At 36.7% G+C, this 27,647-nt stretch overlaps 1 protein-coding gene across 1 annotated transcript in view; it reads left to right on the top strand.

Annotated features, from left to right (window-relative positions):
- The window catches only part of ZNF236 (zinc finger protein 236), a 188,371-nt gene that overhangs the window by 134,521 nt on the left and 26,203 nt on the right, over positions 1-27,647 (top strand). Inside the window, 2 exon segments of the mRNA XM_043976777.1 lie at positions 5,303-5,490; positions 24,343-24,474. Of these exon segments, the coding sequence (XP_043832712.1) occupies positions 5,303-5,490; positions 24,343-24,474 (320 nt within the window).

Here is a 27,647-nt window from a genome sequence, read left to right as displayed (position 1 = left end):
GGGTCTGTGAAATTATAGTCCTTTGCTCTTTTCCATTGCCATAACATTGTTTCTCTCATTTTACCATACTCTTGACTCTATTAATCACATCATTTTTTTTAATCTTTAAGATTTATTGTGATTTTGAAATAAGTACTTACTATTAAATCATAGAGTCATCATTATCTAATAAAAAAGCTTGACTTGCTCTCATGTGAGCAATTTAATCCATAATAATTAGGAGACTCTTGTCTTAGTTTCTGTTGGAATCTTGCTTTAGGAATCCTTATTTCTAATCAAACAATTAGTACCAAATATCTTGTAATAATTTATATTGATAGATGAATTTTAGTTTCTAAGTCATTGCTGATCAGTAAAAACTACAGCTAGCCACATTATTGAGCTCTGCTAGAGATTCTAGAGTGAGAACCTGACTCTCGAAGTCTGCAAAAAGGATAATGCACTCTTCTTAAATGGCATTTTTTAAGAAGAAAGGGAGTATAATCATAATTTCCATTTACTTTGATTTGAGCACAAAAGAAATTTTAATCATCTTTCCACTTCCCATTTGGTACATGCAGATATGTAAAGGTATATCTTCACCTATGTGGATCTTTTGTTGATGGGAAGGGAAAAAATGTGGATAATTCATATTCTACTGGGGACCTCTCCTTTAAGAGGTTCTAGAGTTTTTCCACTATTTCATTGAAGAACAAATTACATTATCAGTGGTCAAAAGAGTAGTAGTCTTTATGGTAGTAACTTTATTGGGAATTTTTCAATAACTTTTTGACAGATTGATGGAACAGGAAATGAAATTAGAGAATTTCCAGTTTAAATGGAAGAATATGTAGTTGTCTCTGCCACTTGGTTATCCTGATGTTTGATGGCTCAGTGTATTACTTGGAAATGGGGGGAGGGGTGGATTATAGTAATAATGGTCCACAAATGGCTGGAAAAAATATGTGAATACATTGATCTTTATTCTGTCCAAAAGTTTTCTATTTAAGGGTACTGTCGATATAGTATGAGTACAGATGGTTGGGCATCTTCATAAAATTGCCCCCACAGATATATACTGATGGAGTCTCACACCAGCAGGGACAGATCCAGAATCATTTAATGCAGTATAGCCATTATTAATAAAATGCCTAACAGCAGCCAATATATTATGTCAATGATAACTGACTAAAGAAGGCAAACAGATTTTTTACTCCTGAATTTTTTTATTTTTTACTATCTTGTGAAGCTATGTCTTAAAAGTTGGCTATGAGATTTTTTAAAATTACATTTTTTCAACATATTCTACATATCAGTCTATAAGGATTTAAGATCAGCATCTTATTTTGTTTTGTGAACTTTTCCAAAGGATAAAATTTAGAATCTGAGATTAAATACTATTCAAGAGTTTTCATGAGTTTTGCTTTTCTTATGTTGGCTGTCTATTAAATATAGGGTCATTTTGGTACGAGGGAGTAAGTTGTGTTCTCAGCTTTCCTTAATCTTTAAACTAGACTGAATTTTGGCAGATAATCTTGGTCAGTTTCATTTCTTCCTTAAGGTCAAATAGGTTAATAGAGAACAAGACTTTGTTAGGATGGTTTGAGTAACCTCTTACTACTGGTTGTATGTAGTTAAGGTGTTGGTGCTGGCTGAAAGTACTGAAAGTTCTGTTCACATTCATAAACATTTATATCAGAATAAAAGTCATGACCTGGCTCAGTGTCTGTCCACTCTGTAAAAAATTATAGCACTAACTGCAAAAGAATTGTTTTCAGATTCCTCTTTTTGTTGGATTTAATGATTTAGAGTAATCACAGGAGCTTCCATTAAGAGGGATTATTCTAGTGCCAACGTAATAATTCTCATTGTTATTTCATAATACTTACACAGTTCTAAAGTGTCTTCCAACAGCCACTGTTATGTAGTATGCCAGTATTCTTTTCTGTATTTTTCTCTTGAACTGAAAGGTATACCACAAATTTTAGTGAAGGTTCTGGTTGTTTCAGTTCTATTTGAAAAGTTTAAAGAGGAATAGCATTACATTTTTGGCATAGAAGTTCTCTTTGGAATTAGGAAACATTTTGTGGTGATATTTATACAGTATACTTTGTTCTTGAGGGGTTTCATGTGAATATTTATTGCCTCTTAGTACCTAATATTGACATAACCCCCTTAAACAGTTGGTTACAAATTAAGACAAATTCCAGTGCAGATGAATTTCTGAAAAGGAAAGTTGAACTGTATATAAATACCTACTCAGAAACAGTTGATATTAACAATGAAAGCTTAAAACTAGACACATATTTCTTTGTAGGAATTAATAGCATTAACACCATTTAATATTAAACATAGAATAGTCTTTATGAGAGTAATGGATTTTCATCTTTCAACACTGGGAAAGATATATTTACTTTTCCTTACACAATCTTTTCATCGTACTCATCATCCATAGGATTCTGTCATTAAGATGTTGGAGTTGGACCTTTTCTACCAGATTAGGAATACATTTGTTCCTGTTTTACAAATGCTTTCTGAAAATGTAGATGCTATTAGTCGTCATTTCAGGTGAATAAATCTGAAATGATTATGATATTGGGTAAATTATTGTGACAGAGATTTGTTTGGATATAGGTTAGATGAGATGATTAGCACTGAGCTGCTATTATTTTTTAGAGTGATGCAAAATAGTAATTGATGTGGAAGAGCATTGGAAGTTTTATTAAAGCACTTCAGTATTTGTATGTTAAATTCTCTGGAAACAGAAACATGTTCCTGTATTTTGGATCTTGACATCTCTACTTATTTAAAAAGTCGATGTGTGATTCTCACCATTAAGGCAAACTCCATGCTACCACTCTTTCCTCCACCCCCTTGTTAGGACTCAAGAAATTGGAATTGATATCATTTAAATTCTTGATGAAAGTCAAGTCAGTTTTAAAAGCATGTTTTTTGAAAATGCTGTACATTTTGACCCCGAAATTTTCGATAGTGTTGAGTCAGATAAAAATCCAAAGAGAGTTGATTTAATCTTTTTAAGGTTACCTTATTTGAGCAAAGAGTTTAGCTCCTTTCTTGTTTTTATCACTCAAGTCATCTGTAACGTAACCAAAAGGTGTCCACTAAATTTCTGAAAAGTTCTAGACTTTATTGACTTGTGCACATAGTAGTTCTAATAGGAAAGTCTGTATAAATATATTAAAAACCATTATTTCCTTTCTTTATAATGTATTTTATCTTTTTCTAATGGTTTTATGGAATTGATGTTAAGAAATAAATAAGAATTATATTAGATTATGTACTTCCAAACACATAGATTTAACTTTGATATGATCTCTTCCAAGTTCCTGTTAGTGAGAGAGGACAGTTCTATAGGAGCTGCAGTTATTTTTGTGTGTGTCTAAAATTGGGTTTTATAGAGGTTAGGACTAGATTTAGGGCATATTTGTCACCCTGTATCACTTCAAGTATGAACTCTGAAGCTTATAGCTGGAGTGTTCCTTTGAAAATTTGATTTTTAGCTAGAAGAATACCAAACCTTCTTTCTTTCTTCTCAATGATTCTTTCTCATTAGATTTCTTATGCTGCACAGACCTGGAACCTTTTGATTAACCATTTATCATGAAAATCTTGGAAACATTTTGCTTTGTAAAATACATTTTGACCACTTGAGGAATTTTGTTAATGGTTGAATTTCTTTGTAAATAGGATCTATTCTAGATAGTGATAGAGTATATCAACTTTTGCTTTGATAATGGAATATAGAAACATACTACTTCTTACCTTACTGGCACTTCAGGAGTTTTCCAAAGGTATATTTGCAGTTTATGCTAGTGGAGGTCTAGTTAGGCCATTTAGGTCACAGTTTTCTCCTTAGTTTTTTTTTGTTGTTGTTGTTGGACACAAATTTAGGTTGCTTTTTATAGGACAATCTTTCAAGATTTTTATTTTTTTATCTTTTTCAACTTACCTCTAGAATGATTGGTACTGACTAGTTTGCAAGAGTAGGGATATGTGGAGGCAATTTTATGAACATTAGGTTGACTTGTTTTCTGGTAACTGGAGTACTTGGAACATAAATCCTCCACAAATCCACACTCATTATTTTCCTACCCTTGTTTGTCTTAGGAGTCCTCTGTAGTCAGTTTGTCAGAAAAAGAGAGAGAGGTGGGAGGGATCTTACTGTCTCCTTATGTAGTAATCTTTGGAGCCCCCGGTGGCTGCTTCATTGCACTAGACTCCTAATGGTTATACTGCTTTTAAAGGTTCCAGGTCTGTGCAGCACAGTGTGAGACTCCAAGAGTGTGGATCTATGGAGGCAATATATTTGGAGAACTCCAGTTACAAGTAAGTAACCTAGTTTTCCTGTTGGCTCCCTGACTGATATGAGGAGGCTCTCTCTGGACTGGTATATATAACCAAGTCACAACAAAGCATTAACAGGAGTTTTCTTTTTATGTCTAATTAGCAGATAGCTTCTTAAGTTTAAATTTTTTGCTTTCTAATGAACTAGGTTATGGAAAGATCTCCATTTTTAAATAGGAATACTAAATTGAACATTTTTTCCTGATGTCTACTACAAGATTTTGGCAAGCACCTACTGAGCCAATCCCATCCACCTGGATAACAAAGTTTGCCTTTTTTGAATAGCTCTCTGGAGAGTCTTAGAGGATCCTCACTCAGAATACCTTCCCTTCCTTTCATCATTGGTTAGAAGAAAGAAAAAATCCTACATAGATCTTTGTGGGGACCAAAAATCTTTTGCTGTCTTTACTAGATAAAATTAATAAATAAAATTATTGTACAGGATGATATCTATATTTATGCTTGGCCATTCAGAAGAAAGAGAAAAAGTGTAAAGAAATAATATAAGTGGGAAAAAGTCAACCGTAGAGACCCAGAACATGCTACTAGTAGTTGCCCATTTGACTAGATTTGATTCCATTTTATTGTATTTCGACTCTAATTCTGAGCAGGAGATAAGTGGATAACCAAAAAATAAGCACTTGTGTTCTCCGTCCTTTCCTGATGAGAGAAATCTCTGGGATTAGGTTGTTCCATTCCTTCTTTTGCTTCAACAGATCCTCCACATATATTTAGGAAGGTACAGTAGATCTACTTGGAGAAACATGAAATAGGCAGCTTAAAATGCCTTTCAAGTAAAATTAATATTTACAGTATTCCATCAGCAGTTGGCAAATGGCAATAGTTTTCTCTAGCCACAGAGTTGTGCTTAACCAATAGCCATTCTTCCCATACCATAATTTTATTGACCTAGTTTATATTTTGATCTCCTTTTCCTCTATTTTGTTTTGTTTTATAGACCTTAATACTGCAGCTGGAAACCTTTCTTCAGCAACATCCATGTCTCCATCCACTATAGCTACTCAAAATCTTGTAATGTCTTCATCAGGAGTTGGAGGTGATGCCAGTGTCACGTTAACGCTGGCTGACACTCAGGGTATGCTTTCTGGTGGCCTTGATGCGGTTACGCTTAACATCACTTCCCAGGTCAGTGAAAGTTCATAACTGTTTTTGCTTTAACTTTCTCAGTGGACTGTTATTGAGACTTCATATAGTTGTTTAAGAATGTTTAATAGTAAAAAGAACTTCATTTCACATTCATATTACAAATGAATATCTTCACTAGAGGGGATAGGCATGATAAAAATATTTTAGTTCCAGTTTGCTGTTGTTTTGAATATTCTTGTATACTAAACCGTCTTTTGAATCCTTCCCATATAACAGGGATTCTTTTTGTATTCAAAGTACCAAACTTTACACTGAGAAGGGAAGCCTGAGGCTTTCTGCATCTCTTCCACTCTACTATCTTACATGCATTACTCTTCCTCTCTCCTGTCCTTTTTCATCTCTAACATACAAAAGATTCTAAAACCAAACCAAATACACCCATGCATCTAGAAGAAGGATTGAGGGCAGATGTCTGTGTACTCCTTTCTTCTCCGTCCAATTCAGTTCAGAGAACTTTGTATTTATTACAGTAAAACCTTAACCAGAACAGAGCCAAAGGGAAAAAATGAAAAAAGATTTTGCTGACACTTAAAGAGAAAATGGCTATACCTAAATACCTTGAAAAGGCTCTACATGAGAAAATTATGGTATAGCAATAAGGTATTAGCTTTTTTGTTTATTCATTCATTCTAATTAACAAATATATTTTTGAGTGCCTAATGTGCAAAGTACTGAGCCAATAGCTGACATCTGAGGAATACAAAGCCAAATAAATTCTGCATATAGTGTCAAAGCTCAAAGGCCTGCATTTAAAATTCTTTACCAATCTTAACTATTTAAAACTATTTATAGAGCTCTTATACAAAGGGAGAGAGACTAGACAGGCAGCATCTCAAATGACCAAAAAAAGGGCAATCTTATATGATGTAAGAAAATATATAAACCAGTCATAGACATAAAAAAGGTAGAGGATCCAATTATATTTTACTTTTGAACTCTTAAGGGCTCAAGGTGAGACTAGACCATATAAAGACAGGAGATACTTAAGTGCTTTCAAGATCTCTGATTTCATTAGAGTGAATAATTTTTTCAGCAATGCAGATTACAGCCTTTTTTTCCCTTACAAGAGCTGCAGTAGACCCAAAAAAAAAATTCTTCATCCCATAGTAAACCTGGTGGTGAGCCTCTCTGAACTTTCCCATACTAGTTATTGGACAATATAATCCATTACCCATTCTTGGACTTCTTTTTGAAGCCTTTACATACTGGTAGGATTTGGAGAAGCTAACATTCTATAATCATAGCCTTTCAGAATACAGGGCCACTTCTACACCACAATGAAGTGTCAGATTAGGATTTTATTAGAGAAGGAAAGAAGTAAAATTCAGCATTATAAATTTTAAAAACATTAATTAAAATCCTACTGTAAGCAGAGTCCTGTATTAGATGATGAGATAAAAAGTTTGGATAAAACATAGTCCCTATTTCATAATGCTTTCTATTTAATTTGAGGTATAGTACACACATAACACAAAAACCCTTTATAAATATCATCTCTGGGGCAGCTAGGTGGCACAGTGGATAGAGCACTGGCCCTGGAGTCAGGAGGACCTGAGTTCAAATCTAGCCTCAGACACTTGATACTTACTAGCTGTGTGACCCTGGTGAAGTCACTTAACCCCAATTGCCTCACACACACAAAAAAATAATAAAATATAAATATCATCTCTGAAAATGACTGTGCAATCTACATACCTAGCACTCACCTCTCACTTGAGATCCAGTCATAAATCCTCAATAGTTTGCAGGACAGCTCACCTCATACACATTAGCTTTGTGACTATGAAAAAACTGCTAAAATTCTTACTTTTCTAGTCTGCCTAACACTCTTAGAATACAAATGGGTCTGCATTGGTAGAGTTTCTATAATGAGACACCCCCTCCCCCCCATAGTGAAGAAATTATCCTGATTACCTCTTTCTCCAATAAATAAATGTAGAAAGTATGTAATAGAAATCAAAAAATGAGGAGTTGGTATAGTAAAGGGGGGAGGGGGGATGTAGAGTTGGAAGAATATGATGAATTTGGTTTTGGATGTGTTGTGTCTTAGCTACCAGCAGAGCAGCCATGTAGGAACAGTCCAATATGGAAATTTAAATGCAGAGTTTGAAAGAGTAAGTAAGGACTAGAAATACACATTTGAAGGTTGTCTGCATAGATGCTGTAGTTGAAACTATTGGAGTGGATAAGTTTGCTGAGAAAGGAAAGAATAGTATAAAAGGCAAGCCCCAAACCTTGGGGGAATGCATACATTTAGGGGGCAGGGAAAGCCAAAGGCAGAATAGTGCCCATGATCTTTGAAAGATCTTAGAGAACAGAAGAGTACTACAGAATTGGAGAAGGTCAAATGGTGCCCTGTTGCCCCAGTTTCTTAGTTTAAGAAAGAAAAAAAGGTAGGATGAAGCCCTACATATTTTAGGTCTTTAAGCTTGAATTTTATTCCTGGCAAAAATCTAGAACACCTGATTAAAGGGATGGTTTGTGAACACTTAGTGAGGGAATCAGTGATGACTAAAAGTCAGAATTGCTTCATCAAGAGTAATTCATGCCAGACTAATATCATATTCTTTTTTGAAGAGATGGCTAGACTAGTAGAATGGAGGAATGCTAACAATATAGTATGTATAATTTTTAGCAAAGTTAATTGATAAAAGTCATTCATGCAACCCTTGTAGGTAAAGTGAAGATACATAGGTTGGATGACAGTACATTTAACTGTATTCAAACATATTGACTCTCCGTCAAACACCCTAACCACTTGGTTCCTCAACCTACTCACTTCCTGTGATTTAATCCTACTCCCCACCTCAGCCACACACAAAGATGGTCATACCTCATCTGGCTTCCTGTTGCTCCAAGGCATTCCTATTATAACTTCCTCATCAACTTACTATCCCACTCTCCATAGCAACTCTTCTAAACCTTTTCATTCCTCCTCAAACTTCCCTTGGCTTCCCTTACTTGTACCTCTCCCCTTTTAGCTTGCCTTGTTTTTTTAGGAAAAATTGAGGTCATTTTCCATGATCTTCCTCTTCTCCCCTTTTCCTCATTTCATATCAGAGATCCCTTCTACTACTATTTCTTCCTTCACCCATGTCTCACATGAGAAGGCACCCTTACTTTCTAATAAGATTAACCCTTCTACCTGCTCAAACAATCTCATTCTGTCACATATCCTCCAAGAGATTTCTCCCTCTGCCATCCCCACTGTGTAACTTATTTTCAGTCTCTCCCTGTCTGCTAGCTCTTTCCCTACTGCCTACATGTTCATGTTTCCCGAATCTTAAAAAAAAACCCTCACTTGATCATTTATCCCCTCTCGTTGTCATCCTATATTTCTGCTGACCTTTGTGGCTAAACTCTTTGAAAAGTACATCTACAACAGGTGCCTTCACATTCTCTTCTCTCATTTTTTAATCCTTCACAGTAATCCAGCTTCCAAATTTATCATTCCACTGAAACTGCTCTCTTCTACGTTACCCATAGTCTTTTTAATTGTCACATCCATTGACCTCTTCTCAGTTTTCATTCTCCTTGACTTTTCTGCAGCCTTTGAAACTGTTGATCACTCACTCCTTGCTATACACCTTCCTGCCTTTCATACATCTCAGATTGGATATCTAGTAGACATCTTAAACTAAACATGTCCAAACTGGAACTCATTATCTTTTCTCCTAACCCAACCCCACCTATTCCCCAAGAAGTGTGGAAATGAAGGCCTGCACAATCCCTCTTAATTTTAGTGCCTTTCTTCTCTTAACTATTTCCTTTTTATCCTGTATATGTATATGTATATATATATATATATATATATATATATATATATATATATATATATATATATAGAGAGAGAGAGAGAGAGAGAGAGAGAGAGAGAGAGAGAGAGAGAGAGAGAGTATGTGTGTGTGTTTGTCATTTCTCCTGTTAGAATATAAACTCCTTGAGGGGAGGGGTTATTTCTTTTGCTTCTTTAGTATCCCAAGTGCCTGGCATATAGTAGGAGCTTAGTAAATGTTTATTGGGGCAGCTAGATGGCACAGTCGATAGAGCACTGGCCCTGGAGTCAGGAGTACCTGAGTTCAAATCCAGCCTCACTTACTAGCTGTGTGACCCTGGGCAAGTCACTTAACCCCAGTTGTCTCACTAAAAAAAAATAAATAAAAACAAAACAAAAAATGTTTATTGACTGGATTCAGAACTAGTTGAACAAACTTAATAAGTAGTCATTAATAGGTTAATATCAGCCTGTAGGTTCTCTTGGTGGTCTCTATTGGAGTATCCCAAGTAACTATCCTTAGAAATTTGCCATTCAACATTTTTATGAATGGTTTAGAAAAAAACCTAAAAGTCATGATTGTCAAATTTCTAAATAAAACAAAGTATAGAGGAGATCAGGATCCAAAAAGGTTGTGAAAGACTAGAAAGTTTAACTGAATCGAATGAGAAGAAATGTTAAAATGATAAGTTATACAATTGGGGTGAAAAATTAATTTCTAACTTATTGTATGGATATACAGCAGTTTTTTTTAAAGGTATCAGTATTTTAACATACTTCAAGTTCAATGTGAATCAGTATGATGTGGTAACCAAAGAATATTATACTCTTCTAGGATGTACTAAGGCATCTATTATATCTAGAACATGGAACCTAATAGTCCCATTTTATTCTGCCCTGCTCAAACTAAAATATGGAGAACTATAATCCATTCAAGTACCATGTTTTTGAAGGACAATTGATTTTACTATGTAGCATGTCCAACTGAGGCACCCAGAATGGCTAGAGAACCAGCAATCACTGAAGGATCATTTTAAAGAAGAAAAGACCTAGGGGAATATGAGATCAGTCTTCAAATAAGTATTTGAAGAGTCCTTAACTGGACATTGGATTTATTCTTGATTTCAGAGGGCCCAGAGATTTTAAGTGATTTGTTCAGAGTCACAAATTGAACCCAGAATTGAATGCAGGTTCTTTAACTCCAAATCCAGTGTTCTTTCCACTACTTCATACCTTTTCTCTTTAAATCCTACCTTCAAATCCTACTTATATGATTTTTTTTTTTTAAGTGAGGCAGTTGGGGTTAAGCGACTTGCCCAGGGTCACACAGCTAGTAAGTGTTAATTGTCTGAGGTCAGATTTGAACTCAGGTCCTCCTGAATCCAGGGCTGGTGCTCTATCCACTGTGCCACCTAGCTGCCCCCTACTTATATGACTTTAAACAAGTCACTTAACATCTCTGAGCCTTGGTTTCCTCATTAAAAATGGGGGGATTGGGTTAAATCTACAATCAATGATCATATGAAAGTATAATTTTCTTTTGCAAAAACAGAAATGCCTTTCATTGCTTTGTGATTTATTTTGCTAGGTCTTTACTAGTGTGAAAGTTATTTTGTAAACCATACTCTCAACTTGTGTTATCTCTCAAGTATATGTCCTTTTCTCAAACAGCCACTACTCCAATTCAGTCCCTTACCCCTTTCACCTAGACTATTGTAACAATCTTCTAATTAGGCTCTACCTCTACACTCCATTCTGTCTTCTGCTCAGCTGCCAAAATTATTTTCCTAAAGTGCATGTCTGCTTATGTCACTTCTTCCTATTCAGTAAGTGCCATGGGCTCCCTCTTACCTAGAGGATTAAATATAAAGTCCTCTGATATTTAGAGTTCTTTATAACTTAGGCTCTTCCTGCCTTCCCAGTGTTCTATATTTTATTCCCCTTCATCCATTCTACAGTCAAGATAAACTGGCTCTCTTGCCTCATACAGAGCATTCCATCTCTCATATCTGTGTCTTTGCATTGGCTATCCCCTGTGCTTAGAGTAGTCTTCCCTTTTACCTTTTCCTTTTGATTTCATTCAAGATTCAGTTCAAATTTTACTTTTGAGGCCTTTCTCATTCCTTCCAGCTGCTAATGCCTTCCCCTCAGAAATTACTTCCATTTGACCATATATATATCTTGTATGCACATAGGTATTAATGTGTTTTCTCCCAGATTAGAAAGTGAGCTATCTCAAGACAGGAACTGTTTTTGCCCCTTTTAGTATCCCTAGTACTTTTCTTTTCTTTTCTTTTTTCCCCTAGTACTTTTCAAAGTGTCTGGCATGTAGTAAGCACTTAATAAGTAAATGCCTCTTCCCTCCCTTCCTTTCCTGACCAACACCTTTGAAGAGGAGTAGATGATCTTCCTCTCTACCCACTCACTCCCCAACCTCCTTGTAGCACATCTTTTGCCCTGAATTAAACTGCTTTCTAGAAAGCTCTTAAAAGTGGTTCACCTTTCTCAATAATGTTGCTGGGCTTATACAGTGTTATAGGATAAAATTCATTGTGAATGTCTTTTCTTCCTAAATGTCAAAAACAGCCATGTGCCTTTTCTGGTTCTTGTCCTCCAAGCAGTATTTCCAGTCACCTTGACTTTTGTCTGGAAGAGAGTGACACAGCTTTGTGTCACTCTGCCTCACCTAAATCCAGTTTACCCAGGAGTCAAGACATCACCCTGTGATGTCATTGATCCTCTTTGAAAACTGGACAAATAATAACATTCACTACAACACCTAGCTTCCCTGCATGTTGACTTAGAAAACCACAAATTAATATTTTGTTGTATTTTTCTTGTGTTGTTTGAAAATATATGGGGGTGCCTGTCTCTGTTCTAGGTTTTAGGGAACTTAGCTGGGGTTTCTAATATATTGCTACTTATAAATTAGAGGCTATAGCACCAGTCTTTGGCATTAAGCATTTATTAAAGCATATTAAATGTTAGTAAAGGGAGAGAGAGCCCATTGCTCAGAATTAGAGTTCAGAAATCCTACATACCTAGATAGAAAAGAGAGAGAGTGGGGGGCCTCATGGCTGCCTCCTCCATCGCCCCAGGCCCAGCGTAAAATCCCAGGATGAAGAGAGACTCAGTGAGGAGAGCAGAGGAGAGAAGAGAGCAACTCCACCGCCTCTTCTCCCACCCCCCCCCCCTTGCCCCAAGGGTTTTTATCCTCTCTCAGGCAGAAATGGGTCACTGCACATTGATCCAAGCTAATTGACCAGTCTTTTGATTGACATGACTTGGGGAGTCATCTAGGTGAGTTAACTTCCTTTAGGTAGTCAGGAAGGTCAGTTTACATTTCCTTTGCAATTCTACTGACTCTGGGCTGGCCTTAAAAGAGCTCAGGCAAGGCTCCCTTGAGTAGGGAGTCCATTATTTTCTAACATTATTTATTTTGTTAAATATTTCCCAACTACATTTTAATCTAGTTTGGCCGGTGAGTTTGACACTTTGGCTCTAATGTACCCTCCAGTTCTGTCTGAAATTCCAGATAGTTCCACTGACCTAATAATCAACATATTCAAACCCCAAATTATGTTCTCTCACCAGCCCCGCAAATGACCTTCATACAAACCAACTTCTTATTGACTTGGCTATTTTTGTTAATGGCAATTCTAATAAGTCATCCAGGTACGAAATCTTATAATCATATTTGACTTATCTCTGTCTTTTCCATCCATCTCTAGTCAGTTCCTAAGTACTGGCTCTTAGGACCCTTTCTACAATAGATTCTTTTGTTTCTTCTGAAACAATTGTGTTTCAGGTTCTCATCTTTCATCTGAAATATAGCAGTTTCCTTTTAACTGGATTTCTTACATCTGGCCTCTTCCTATTCCAATTTACTCTCTATACTCTTGCCACACAATCTCCCTAAAACACAGTTATTATCATGCTACATTCCATTGTATGTAGAATGAAGTCTAGTTTCTTCAGTTGTTTTCTGCAGTATGGTCTGAACCTTTATTTCTGGCTTTATTTTCAGTACTTTCCTGCCTTACCCTTATACTGTAGTATGTCTTTGTATCTTGCCTGTTACATTTATGCTGTACCTCTTTCAAAATTCTACCTAGGCCACACTCAAATGCAACTTACCATTCAGGTGTAAGGCATCTGTCCTCCCAACCTTTTGTATCATTTTATTTGTACAGCAACTCTCTTACAGTATTTGTATTTTGATTTATATTATGTTGACACACTTATCTTATTTTCCTAATAATTCTAAGCCTAATGAAGATGGGCACTGTCTCATTATCATTATATTACCTACAAACCTAACAGCTTTGCAGATGGTATTTGTTTAACAAATGTTACTTGATGGGGCAGCTAGGTGGCACAGTGGATAGAGCAGTGGCCCTGGATTCAGGAGGACCCGAGTTCAAATCTGACCTCAGACACTTGACACTTACTAGCTGTGTGACCCTGGGCAAGTCATTTAACCCCAATTGCCTCACCAAAACCAAATTTTGCTTGAACTTAATTTGAAGCCTAGTCTTAAGTTTTCTTAACCTTATGACAGTTTTACACACACACACACACTCTCTCTCTCTCTCTCTCTCTCTCTCTCTCTCTCTCTCTCTCTCTCTCTCTCTCTCTCTCTCTCTCTCTCACAATGTCCTGGGAAGAAAAAACAGGGAAGGACTATTTTTATATTCTAACCGAGAGCCTCCAGCTTAGAACAGAGGAGAAGAAAGGCAGACAATTCAACAGAATAGTAAGCTTCTCTCAGGCCCTGGAAAAGACTCCTGTTATTTGATCCTGACAACAACCCTGTGATATAGGGTACTATTATTATCCCCAAGGAATGTTAGGTGACTAGCGCAGAGTCATATAGTTACTTGTTTGAGGCAGAATTCTAACTTGGGCCTTCCTGGCTCAAAGTACAGCACTCTAGTCGGTTTACCACCTAGAAATGAAAGTATTTCTAGTGTCCAAGGGAAAAAAGAATGGAGAAGGGGGAAGGGAAACTGAAGAAAAAGGAATTGTGATGGTGATTTGGAGGTCTCTAAAACTGTGAAGTGAGTCAGATATTGAATTTGGAGAGGAGAAATTTTGGAGTACTTGATGAGAAGTTTAAGGAGTAAAGGGACTCAGGTAGAAGGGTACAAGGAAGAGGAGAAGAGCAAAAGAGAAAGAAAGGACTTGATCTGAAATAAAAAGAGAAAGACTCAGGGTGAAGGGAAGTTACAACAAGGTAAGAGAAAGGAAGTTGTGTCTTTAAATAGGCTGTTTATAGGTGCTAAAAAAGAGAGTCATAACCCTGCAATTCAAATCACACACAAGCAGTTTTTTACAATAATCCCATATGGGAGCTACTAACAAGACAGACTGAGGGGCAGCTAGGTGGCACAATGGATAAAGCACCAGCCTTGGATTCAGGAGGACCTGAGGTCAAGTCCAGCCTCAGACTCTTGACACATAGTAGCTGTGTGACCCTGGGCAAGTCACTTAACCCTCATTGCCCTGCAAAAAAAAAAAAAGAAAGAAAGAAAGAAAGACTTAAATCTCAAATCTAGAAAGCATGAATATCAGTTTTACAGTGACCTATAATGAGCGTGTTCTGTTCGTAGTTCTGCTACAGTCATCTGGCTATTTTCTATGCTCAAATTGTACTTAGACTTATCTCCCTTCTAAAAGAGGCTAAAAAAAGGCTCAGTGAATGCCTCCTTACTATCTAGGATACCACAAGCAATGAAATAAACTTTAGAATATAAAGAACCCTTCATATGAAAATCAAGAAGAAAATGGTTCTGAAAAGGTAGAAGGAGGAATCCTTAATCATGTCAAGAAACTCTTCTTGAAGGATATTCATGATAGTGTAGATCTATAGTTATGTCAGAAAAGAAGAAGAGGTAAAGTAGGGATAACTGATAATTTCCCTTCAAGAAGCATTTGCTATACTTGTAATAGTATAAGAGTTTCACTGTTTTCTCAGGGCATTTGTATCCAGATGTGATAATCTCTCAAAAAATTGTCCAAATGGATGATACCTACTTGTGATGATTCACATGGACACAGATGATATTTCCTGAAGAAATCTTGAAGCATTGCAAAAGATTACAACAAGTCTTGGGCAGGACAACTGAAGATGTTAAGCCATAAATGTTATTTTCATACCCCTGTTGTCTATTGAAAGCAAAGATTCAGAAGAGAAAAATAGACCTTGAGAAGTGCCTACTGTGTGTTAGGTACTATGCATACTGGGCATTGGGGATACAAAACAATATTGAAACAATCCCTGTCCTCAAAGGAGCTTACATTCTTACTAGGGAATAAAACATGAACATATATGTATGTCTATTTAAGTATATACAGAATAAATACAAGGTAAATTGAGGGACGGATTAGCAGTAAAGGAGGGGTCAGTAAAAGCTTTATGGAGAAAGTAGAATTTGAACTGAGTTTTGAAGATTTTAGTCAGAAGTAGAATAAGGAAAGGAATGCATTCAAGGCCAGGGGATCGGTCTGTACAAAATAGATGTAGTGTCATGTTTGAAGAATAATGAGGCCATTTTGTATAGACTAGAGTGTGATAGGAGAGTAAGGCTGCAAAGGTGGGTTGGAGCAATATTGTGAAGGGTTTTACATATAAACAGAGAAGTTTGTATATCATCCTAGTACTATTAGGGAGCCACTGAGTCTGAATAAAGGACACAAATATATTCTTTTTTTTCTGAATAGAATTATGTTTTCCAAAATATATATAAAAACAAATTTTGACATCAGTTTTTTTTAAAACTTTTGTGTTCCAACTTCTCTTCCTCTCTCCCTTCCACCCCCCACCCACATGAACTCAAGCAATTCAAAATATGTTATACATGAGTTGTCATGGAAAAACATTACCACATTAGCTAGGTTGTGAAGAGAAAACAGTCAAAACCCAAAACTTAAGATTAAGGAATTGTCAAAAACAAAAAACCAATTTTTTTAATTGTTTCCATCTGTTTTCAGATACTATCAGTTCGTTCTCTGTAGATGGATTGCAATTTTCATAAGTCCTTCAGGGTTATATTGGATCACTGCCTCGCTGAAAATAGCCACATGCTTCCAGCAGATCATCTTAGAATATTGCTATTATTTTGTATACAGTACATTTCACTCTGCTTTAGTTCATGTAGGTCTTTCCAGGTTTTTCTGGTAGTATCCTGTTCATCATGACCTGTATATAGTACCTTAAACTCGATAAAGAATGTCAAATATATTCATTAGAAAAAAACACTTTGGCAGCATTGTGGATAATGGATTGGAAAAGACAGAGGTTTGAAACAGGAAAAATAATTGGGTGGCTGTTATAAGAATCTAGGCAAGAGGTGATAAAGGCCTAAAAAGTATGGAGACCTGTGAGTAGAAAGAAAGGAAAATCAAATATAGAGAAAGAGAAGAAAAGATATAGCAGTTTATTGAATATGTGGAGTGAGAAAAAATTGAGAAGTTAGGTATGACTCTAAGGCTACAAATCTTGGTGACTGTAAAGGTTGGAGTACTTTTGAAGTTTGAAATTTGGGAGGAAAGGTTTTGTTATTGATACAGTGAGTTTGAGATCTCTAATAGGATATCTACTTTAAAATATCTTATAGCTTCTAATGATATTGAACTGAAAAACATCAGGACAAGAGAGACTAGGGATGGAGCTGGAAGTTATCTACATGAAGATAATAAAAACCTGTGGAAGCTAGTGAGATTGCTGAGAGACAGAGAGAGAGATATCTTTGGAGTACATCACCAAAATATCAGATGCTATGAGATGATCATTTCAATCTAAAGGAAACTGAGGAGTGTTCAGGCAGGCTGGAGAGTGAACCCCGAAGAGATCTCGATATAGTGAAACCACGAGAGAAGAGATCCTAATAAGTGTAAAAAGATTGTATCACCTTGTCAAATGTGACATACAGAATCAAGAGGATGGAGATTGAGAATATGACTATCACACTTAGCCATTAAGAGATCACTAATCGCTATAAAGAGCAGTATCCGTTGAGTCAATGGGATGGAACGCCAAATTATAAAGGGTTGAGAAGTGATTGAAAGGAAAGAATGTGAGAAATATGAGACAGTGACAACTTTTTATATGAATTTTTTTTCTAGGAACTCATACCTACCATTACCTATTGGGTGATCATTACCTTCAGTTTTTTGGATATTGTAGTGTTTATGATTTATAGCCATTTTATCACAGGAAGAATATTGTTGTTACAAAGATGGGTAAAAATTGTTTCAGGGAGAAGTTTAGGGTTATTTTTTTGTAAGTATAACTTCCCAAAGGAAATCCAGTCTGCTCTCTTATTCCTGCCGGTCAGCCAGTCAATAAACATTTATTCAGCACGTGTGTGTTGGACACTTTGTTAAGTGCTTGCTGCTAATACAAAGAATCAAAAAACAGTGCCTACTTTTAAGACACTCACAGTATGGTAGGGGAGATAGCATACACAAACTATGTACAAAAAGGCTATATGAAGGATAAATGGGAGATAATCAAGAGAGAGCTGAGGAAGATCAAAGACTTCCTGTAAAAAGGGAGAGAATTCTAGCCATTCCATGTCCAGAGTCTGGAGATGAGTACCTTGTGTACAGAACATTATAAAGGTTAGTGTTACAGGATATAGAGACATCTGCAGGTAGAAATATCCCTGTGAGAGGAAAGAGGACAGGTCAAGAGACTGGCATTTCATGGAATGGTATTTTTCTGATCACTTGATGTTAGAAAGACAGGAAAGATATTCAAATCTTCATCCAACTCATCATTCATTTGCAGTTTTTGCCCCAGATATAAAGAATTCTGGTGAGATTTTGCTCTCATGTATGTGTCCAACTGCATGTAAAGTCTGTATAAAGTATTGACATCCTTGTCAATACTTGTCCAAAGACAACGTTGACTTAGACTGTGAACTCGTTTGTCGAGATAGCTTGTGGCTATGGATGGCAAGAAATTATGGGCAAGATTGCTTCCATAAATAAAGCAGTGGAAGGAAAAATAACTTAAAAGCATAGTTTATTGAAGAACCCTTGCAAACAGAGTCATCCTGAGTGCATTTTTAAATGAAGGCATTTGGAGGACAACAGACTTCTCCCACCCACCCCCAGAAAAACCACTCAACAGAAAAGTTTTATCAAGAATTGTATAACTACTTAGTCAGGCCTTTAATTAAATGCCAAACCATGTGCTAGGCAGTCTCTTAGGAATTGGGGGTGCAAAGACAAAAACCAAATAATCTGTGCCCTAAAAGAATGTACATTCTCTATCAGAGTATAGCAGACTTTCTATCATCAAGGATGATGTAGCTAATACATTTGGGCTCTTAATATATCAGTTCTAGGTATACATTTTAAGGAAGAAATAATGTCACTCAAGTAAACAAGATGACAAAAGCATCTGGGATAGACCATTTATAAATGTAAAGAGAAGGTCTGTACTTAAATAGAGAGGAATTTGTTGACATTGAAGATGTAAAAGACATGGGAAAATGTAAAAAGGGCAACTAACAACTCCTGTCTACTTTCCCATCTTCCTATTTTTATAAATGTATTCTACTGCCAAATAGTGGGTAAAATTTTTGTGAGAATAATCTATTCACATGGGGGTATTACAAAGAAGCAGGCTGACTTTCACAAATAATATTCCAGAATAGACATTCATACCATCATTAATTGAGTTATATAGAGAATACAAGATTCTGCTGTCTTTATAGTTTAACCTGATGTTGCCTTGGCAACAGTCTCATATTTGCTGACTTAGGAACTTTCTGAGCTCTTTTATTCTCCTTGTTGTAAATTAATTCAAATTAGTTGAAATGATGTGGGGGTTGGATTTAATCAATCAAATTGATCGTGAGGCATCCCAAAGAATTACAAGACTCAGTGACTCAGGTTTCCCAAGTTTTATTGAAAGACTGCTGACCTCAGGGAGAGCACCAGTGGAGATATGTGTCTCAAATGGGGGAAGAAGAATAGTATATTTATAGTGAAAAAAAAGGAAATTATCTCCTCATTATTTTAATCTCCTTATGGAGGTTCATGGGAGGTCTTATCTAATTTGGACTTCCTTGGGATCCTAAGACAACCCATAAGGTGGTACCTTTTTCCTTGGAGGGTGTGTTTTTGGGGTTTACACATCATAAGGTGAACCTAAGGACGAATTTGGCCTTTTCTGCACATGTTCCTAACGACATGCTCTAACTTGTCAGAACCCAGAGGGTCTCTGTGTTTATGATATCTCTTTACTTAAGATCTGGTTTCTAGATGTCCTGTCATCCAGGAATATTAATGGCTATTAATGGGATTGGTCCCTGGTTACTGTCTCTGTTGATGGTGAGGGTTGATAGGGACAAACACTCTTGGTTACAATAAGAACACAAACCTTAGTTTCTGTTAACCCTTTGAGATACTATTAATAAGGACCCAAGCCTCAGTTTATCTGTTAACCCCTTTTAGCTACTATTGATAGGTTATCTGTTAACCCTTTTAGCCTCCTCCATCAAAATTTTTGGATAAAATTAGTATAATTGTTGTTGATATTATTTATTTTATCCATTTCTACTTTCTAATTTTCATTTACGTGATTAAATAGATGAGTTTAAATTTTTTAGTTGTCATTACCTTCAAATTTTAAAAAACTAATTCTGATCTTATTCTGATGAGTAGATGATTTGACTATGAAACAAACAATTACCTCAGTGATAACTCTTCTATTAATAATGTATTTTCCTGTCCAATCTATTTCATTTTTTATGGGGTTTTTTTGGTGGTCGTCATATCCATAGCTTATGAATTCTTTGACAGTTTTTCAAAGAAAAAGTATTCATGATTTAGAGTTATAAGACTTTGCATAATCTATAAAGTAGTTGACTTCTCTCTTCCATTTTCCTCAACCATACTTTCCTGTACATTTCTCTGCTTGCTCACTTTCTTCCCACTTTTACATTGAAGACACAAAGTAATAAAGTATATGTTGATTTAATTTGGAGAGTCTTACAAAGTTCTAATAGGATTTCTCTACAACTTTATCTTCAGTAACCAATGTTGGTGCATAAGATACAATTATTGTTATTGTAGTCTTTTTGCAAATGCTTATCATTAATACTATAAAACATGATAGCCAAATATGTCATGAAATAGTTAGGTGGTTAGTAAATTCACTGTGCCAGATCCTTTCTTTGCCACTCCAAGGAATATTTGTTAGCAATCCTTCCATTTAATTGCAACTTCTTTTCTTCCAGTTTCATTTATTGCAAGAATTCTGAGATTGCTATGATTCAGCTCCCTGAGCAGTTTGTTTCCTCATTGGTCATTGGACAAGGATGTCTTATTTTGATTACCAGTAGACAAACCAATCATTCAGTATTTATTAAGTGCCTATTGTGGGCCAGGCACTGTGCTAAATGCTAGGGATTACAAAAAGAGACAAAAGATAATTCCTGCCCTCAAAGAGCTCACAATACTAATGGTGATGGGTTGGGGAAGGGACAACATGTAAATCTATACAAACAAACTATATACAAAATAAATAGGAAGTAATTAATAGTGTAGGCACTAGAATTAAAGAGGGGTTACAGAAGGCTTCCTTTAAAATAAAAGGGGATTTTAGTTGAGACTTAAAGGAAGGTAGGGAAGCCATTAGGCATAGGTAAAGGAGCAGTGTGATGTGGGATGGAATTAAGGTGATCATATTGATCATGAGGTGTTCCAAAGGAATTACAAGACTTAGTTTCCCAAGTTTAATTGAAAGACTATTGACCACAGGGAGAGTACCATAGAAAAGAAGAAAGGTATCTCTTGAATAGGGAAAGAGAAGACAGTTATATTTATAGTATAGATAAATTGATTATCAGTCTCATTATATAATCTCTACCTTAGGGAGGTACATAGGGGTTCATATCCTAATTTGGACTTCCCTGGGGTCCTAAGCCAACCCCCGATGTGGGTACCTTTTTTCTGTGGAGGTGCGTTTTGGGGGTTACGAGTCATAAGGTGAATCTGGGGGACAAATTTGGCCTTTGATGTGTATGTTCCTAAAGGCATATTTCAACTTGCCACGGTCATAGTGTCTCTGTGATTTTGAAGGAGCCCCTTTACCTTTGCAGCAGCTCTAGTCTAAGAAAGGTTTGGTTGTTTTGTTTTGTTTTTGTTTTTTTGTATTTTTGCAGGGCAGCAGGGGTTAAGTCACTTGCCCAGGGTTACACAGCTAGTAAGTGTCAAGTGTCTGAGGCTGGATTTGAACTCAGGTCCTCCTGAATCCAGGGCCAGTGCTTTATCCACTACGCCACCTAGCTGCCCCCGTCTGTGTTTTTTTATCTCTTTTTTCTTAGGCCTGGTTATGGGTATAAACATTTACCAGTTATGGTCTCTGTGACCTATCTCCTTATGTTTATGTTATGGTTGGTAATTAATGGAAACCAGACCTCCAGGTAATAATTAATAAGAACCTAGGCCCTGGCTTATATTGATGAGGGCCCAAGTCTTAAGTTATCTATTAATCCCTTTCAGAACTGGGGTCTACAAGTTATCTATTAGCCCCTCTTGGAGCTCAGATCTAAATTAGAGCTAAGGTCTTAGGTTTGTCTGTATGGACAAATTGGTTATCAGTCTCATTATAAAAATCTCCACCTTGGGGAGGTACAGGGGAGGGCCTGTCCTCATTATAATCTGGGGATAGATTTGGCCTTTTCTGCACATGTCTCTTTCTGGTTTCCATGGCTAGTTTCAAAACATCTTCATTTTTCATTTATTTCTACTCTAAGTTTCTCTAGCCTGTCATTTCCTTTATTATTATAGTTTCAGGTCTTCATGGCCTCTTTCCCTCTGTTCCATCATGGGCACTGATTTCTGTGGGTAAGAGAACCTAGCATCCTGACTTGTAAGTAATCCATTAGGATCTAACTCCCTTTTGAAGCTAATATCTGAATTAAAGCTTGGGTCTTAAGTTTTTCTATTAACCCCTTTTTTATGCCTCCTATACCAGTTAGAGAAAGGAATTCTGGTCTGGGAAGTTTCTGGATAGTGAAGCAAGCCAGTAAACTGTCAGCTGACACTTCCCTTAATCATTGATAGTATTGATTTGATTACTGTTCTTAAATCTAGAAGTAAAGGTTGGGAGGTTAGGAGAGGTCAACTCTTAGAGTGAAAGGACTTTGGCTTTGATGAAGCATGGTCCAGTACCTGTAAAAAATTTAGGGGAAATTCAGCTTGATTCAAGCTCATTTTAGTTTGAAAAGCAGCAAGCACAGGGTCAGGGAAGTGGGAATGAAAAGTGGTTAAGGGGATCATGGAGTTAGGAATTAAAAGGTAATGAATACTTCTGAGAACTTAGGTAATGGACCATGGGAAGAGAATTATTCTAAAATGATTTTAAGTGCCATATTTTCCATACTTTGTTTGTATTGTTATTCTTACTGTCTTTAGACTAGTTAAGTGAATTGCCTAGAGTCACATGCCTAGTCTATGTTGGATCCAGGCCCACTGATATAGGAGTGTAAGGGGCTAAAATTCTAGCTAGTATGTCTAAAATATCTAATGAGTGGTTGCCAATGAATTAGAAGCTTTAGCAAGAGTTTAGACTTTTAAGCATTTATTAAGGAGAATAAGAATTTGGTGAAGAGAAAAAGAGGCCTAGATTCATCAAAGAGAGAGAGCGCATTTAGCTCCACTCTCCAAGAGAGTCCAGACAAAAGAGAGCGAACCACACCTCCTTCATCCCACAAAGCCTTCTGTGAAACTGGGAACATCCCATTCACTTGCATACACAGCTCCGAGCTAATTGATTGGTAGCTTTGATAGATAGTACCCATGAGCAAACATCACTTCCTGACGCCAAGGATCTGACCACTTGGCTTGCCCTCAAACGCCTTCTCCTCATGGCAGAGCTTTCCTACAGTAACTCTCCAGCAGGTGGCATCACTCCAGCCGTTACAGGAGGCAAAAAGGGGTTAATAAAAAAAAACCTAAGATCCAACCTCTAATTCAGATATTAGCTCTAAAAGCGATTCAGACCCCAGTTAATGGATAACTTACAAGTCAGGATGCTAAGTTCACTTACCCACAGTAATCAGTACCCATAACAGGAACAGAGGGAGCTAGGCTGTGAAGGCCTCAGACTATAACAACGATACATTGACAGGCTATAGAAACTTAGACTAGAAATAAATGATAAATGAAGATGTTTTGAAACTAAGCATGGGAATCAGAAGAGACATGTGCAGAAAAGGCCAAATTTGTATCCAGATTCACCTTGTGACATGTAAACCCCCAAAACACACCTCCACAGAAAAAGGTACCTGTCTCAGGGGTTGGCTTAGGACCCCAGGAACTCCAAATTAGGATGGGCCCTCCCCTGTACCTCCCTAAGGTGGAGATTATTATAATAAGACTGATAATCAATTTATCCATACTATAAATATAACTGTCTTTTCTTTCACTATTCGAGAGATACCTTCCCACTATTCTGGTTCTCTCCCTGTGGTTACTCACAGTATTGCAATAAAACTTGGGAAACTGAGTCACTGAGTCTTATAATTCTTTTGGGATGACTCACAATCATTTTGACCCCAAATTCTAGCCTGCATCAACACTATTGTGTCTTTGTATACCTGTGATGTTCTCCTTCATTTCACTTTTAAGTTTCAAACAAGAAATATGGGCCTCTAAATTAAAGAACCATTTGCTCTAAGCCTGTAACTAGAAACATATATCTATATGTGTATCTTCTTTTTGTGCTTCTGATTTCAGATTACACTTAATAATTCTCTTCCCGTGTCCCTTGTATTTTGTAATTTACCATTTTGTAAAGTAGTGCGTGCATCTTCATTTTTTTAAGTCTAAGTCAGCAACCTCTGGGTCTCAGTTTTCTCCTCTGTAAAATAAGAGAGTGAACAAGATGACTTCCAATATTCCTTCTAGCTCTAAAGCTACGATACTGTTCTCACAATATGTGATTCTTCTTTAATGTGTATAATATCTTTAAAATTATTGCTTACTTTGACATTCACTATGTAACTCATAAAATTATATTTTTCTTTTATTAGGCTCAGCAATTCCCAGCTTTACTCACAGATTCTTCTCTTTCCGGACAAAGTGGGACAGGGTCACAGCAAGTAATACTAGTGAGCCACACACCACATTCAACTTCAGGCAATTCTGATGAACTCACCTATCAGGTATAGCATGCTTTTGTGTTTGACAATTCTTAGATTTCTAAATACCATAGATTCAGTGGGATTAAAGTTAAAGTATTTATTAAGTGCTTGCTAAGCACTGGGAACTCAGAAAAAAAAAAGCTCTACTCTCAAAGAGCTTAGTCTAATGAGGAAGAAAACATGCATACAACTGTCCAAACAAGATATATACAATATAAAATATTGCAGATATCTCAGAGGAAAGACATTCTGATCAAGAAGGAATGGGAAAGGCTTCTGGCAAAAGGTAGGATATTAGCTGTGACTTGAAGGATACCAGGAGATAGAGATGAAAAAGAAGAGAGTTCCAGGCATGGGGAATAGTGAAAATTCACAAAGTCAGAAAATGGAGCACATTTTGAGAGGAACAGCAAAGATAAGGACATTGCCACTGAATTATAGACTACATGGATGAGAGGAAGGAGTAAGAAGACTTGAAATATAGGAAAGAACTAGGTTATGAAAAGCTTTAAAAGTCAAATAAGAGGATTTTATATTTGATCCTGACATTTAATAGAGACACTTGAATATATTGACTAGGGTGGTGACATTGTCAGACATTGACCTTCAGGAAAATAATTTTGAAAGCTGAGTTCAGGATAGATTGGAGTGAGGAGAGACCTTAGCAGGGAAATCAGTCATCGGGCTAGTCCGGACAGTGTGAAAAGTGGGAGAGTGGTCAAGAAGGATGAAGACTGAGAAAAGGCCAATAGATTTGGTAATTAAGAGATCATTGGTTACTGGAGAGAACAGTTTTGGTTGAATAAATAAGGTCAGAAGCCAGACTTCCAAGAATTAAGAAGAGAGTCAGAAGAAAGGCAGTGGAGACACTGATTGTAGACTACTTTTTCAAGGAGTGTAGCTCCAAAAAGGAAGAGATGAATAGGCCAGTAGGTAGTGGAGAATGGGTATATCAAGTGAGCCTTTTTTTTGGGGGGGGGGGTTTGAAAGTTTGAGAGAGATGTAGATAAATTTGTAGGCAGTAAGAAAATAGCCACTTGGGGCAGCTAGGTGGCGCAGTGGATAAAGCACCAGCCTTGGGTTCAGGAGGACCTGAGTTCAAATCTGGCCTGTCACTTGCTAGCTGTGTGACCCTGGGCAAGTCACTTAAACCCCATTACCTGACCAAAAAAAGAAAATAGCCAGTAGATAGAGAAAGATTGAAGGTCACTGAGAGAGCAGGGATGATGGGGCTGTCTACTAGAGAAGGAATCACTTGCAAATATAGAGGAGATGCCTTGGCAAAGAGAAGAGCCACTTTATGTGATGCTAAAGTGAAGGAGGCAGTAGTAGGAGAAGGCATCTGAGTTATATGAGATGAGGAGGAGAGAAGAGTGAACTCTTGTGAAAAACCTTAATTTTTTTTAAATGAAATATTGAGGCAAGATTCTCAGCTGGGATAGGGGTATGTGGGTAGGAAGGGCAATGAGGAGGGAGCATTTTAGAAGTTTGAGGAATTAAGAAAATGTTTATTTATTAATACAAAAAGATTGATGATATTCTTTTCTTATATTTGTTCATCTTTTCCACATTTAAGGGGTACCCACTGTTTCCAGTTTTTGGCTGTCATAAAAAAGATGATATGTATATGAGGCCTGTCTTTCTGCCTATGAGTTCCATGGGGTATATGGTCAGTAGTGAGATCCAGGGGTCAAAGGGTCTGAGTAGTTTAGTGACTTTGATTGCCTAATTCCAAATTATTTTCCAGCACAGTTGAACCAACCCACAGCTCCACCAACAGTGAGTGAACTCAGTGTTCCTTCCAGTCAGTCAGTCAACATTTATTAAACCCCTACTATATTCCAGGGACTATGCTAAGCGCTAGGGATACCCAAAATCAAAACAACCCTGAGGTCGTTGTTAGAAGGAGGGGTACCTAAAGGATGCCTCGACTATTTCAGTAGCCTTCGTATTGGTCTCCCTGCCTCAAGTCTTTTCTCATTTCAGTTCATTCTCTACTCACCTTGACCAAACTGCACTTCCTTAAAGCCCAGCTCTGACAGTGCCACTGCCCTGGGCATAGAGTTTCTGGTTCAAAGGGCATGGACATTTTAGTCACTTAATTTGTATAATTACAAATTGCTTGGTTATACCATGTTACTATTCCACCAACAGTATGTTAGCATCCATCATTTCACAACTCCTCCAGTATTGACTATTATCATTTTTTCTCATTTTTTCCTAATTTATAGGGTGTGAAATGAAACCACAGGGTTGTTCTGATTTGCATTTCTCTTATCATTAGTGATTTAGAACCTTTTTTTTTCCATGTGGTTGTGTATACTTGCAATTCTTTTGAGAACTATTTAGTTTTGTTTGTTTGTTTGTTTTTGAGAACTATTTATTATATCCTTAACCACTTATCTGTTTGGGAATACACCACATACACACACACACCATACATGTGTGTTCATATAATGTATATATGTTATATATCAAAACCTCTTCCAAGACATTTGATACACAGATTTTTTCCCAGTTTGACAACTTCTCTTCTTATCCTAGATATGTTATTGTTATCTTTGCAGAAGCTTTTCACTGTGACATAAACATTATCTTTTATAAGTGCTTCTATCTCTTTTAAAGTTAAGAATACTTCTACCCTTGGCAGCTAGGTGGCGCAGTGGATAGAGCACTGGCCTTGGATTCAGGAGAACCTGAGTTCAAATCCACCCTCAGACACTTGACACTTACTGGCTGTGTGACCCTGGGCAAGTTACTTAACCCCAATTGCCTCACCCCCCCCCAAATACTTCTACCCATAGCTATGAGAAATAAATCATGTTTCTCTTCTAGTTTTTTAAAAGTATGATATTTAATATTTAATATATTAGAATATATTGTGGAGTATGGTGTAAGATGTCGATCTAAGCCTAATTTCTGTCAGACTGATTTCCAGTTTTCGTAGCACTTTTTAAAAATAAAATAAGGAGATTTTTCCTTTGCAGTTTGTGTTTTCCATTTTATCAAGTACTGGGTTGTTAAGTTATCTTGTTTCTGATTCTCTCTTGTCTAGTCTGTTCCATTGCTCTGTCTCTCTATTTTTTAACCAATACCACATGGCTTTGATGACTGCTGCTTTATAATATAGTCTGAGGTCTGGAAATACTATTTCACCTCTGTCTCTACTTCTTTTCATCATTTCCCTTGATATT

Source organism: Dromiciops gliroides, chromosome 1 (assembly GCF_019393635.1).
Source record: "Dromiciops gliroides isolate mDroGli1 chromosome 1, mDroGli1.pri, whole genome shotgun sequence".
NCBI classification, from domain to species: domain Eukaryota; kingdom Metazoa; phylum Chordata; class Mammalia; order Microbiotheria; family Microbiotheriidae; genus Dromiciops; species Dromiciops gliroides.
The sequence above is the reverse complement of the archived record's forward strand: the minus strand, read 5'-3'. Positions and strand labels throughout refer to the sequence as shown.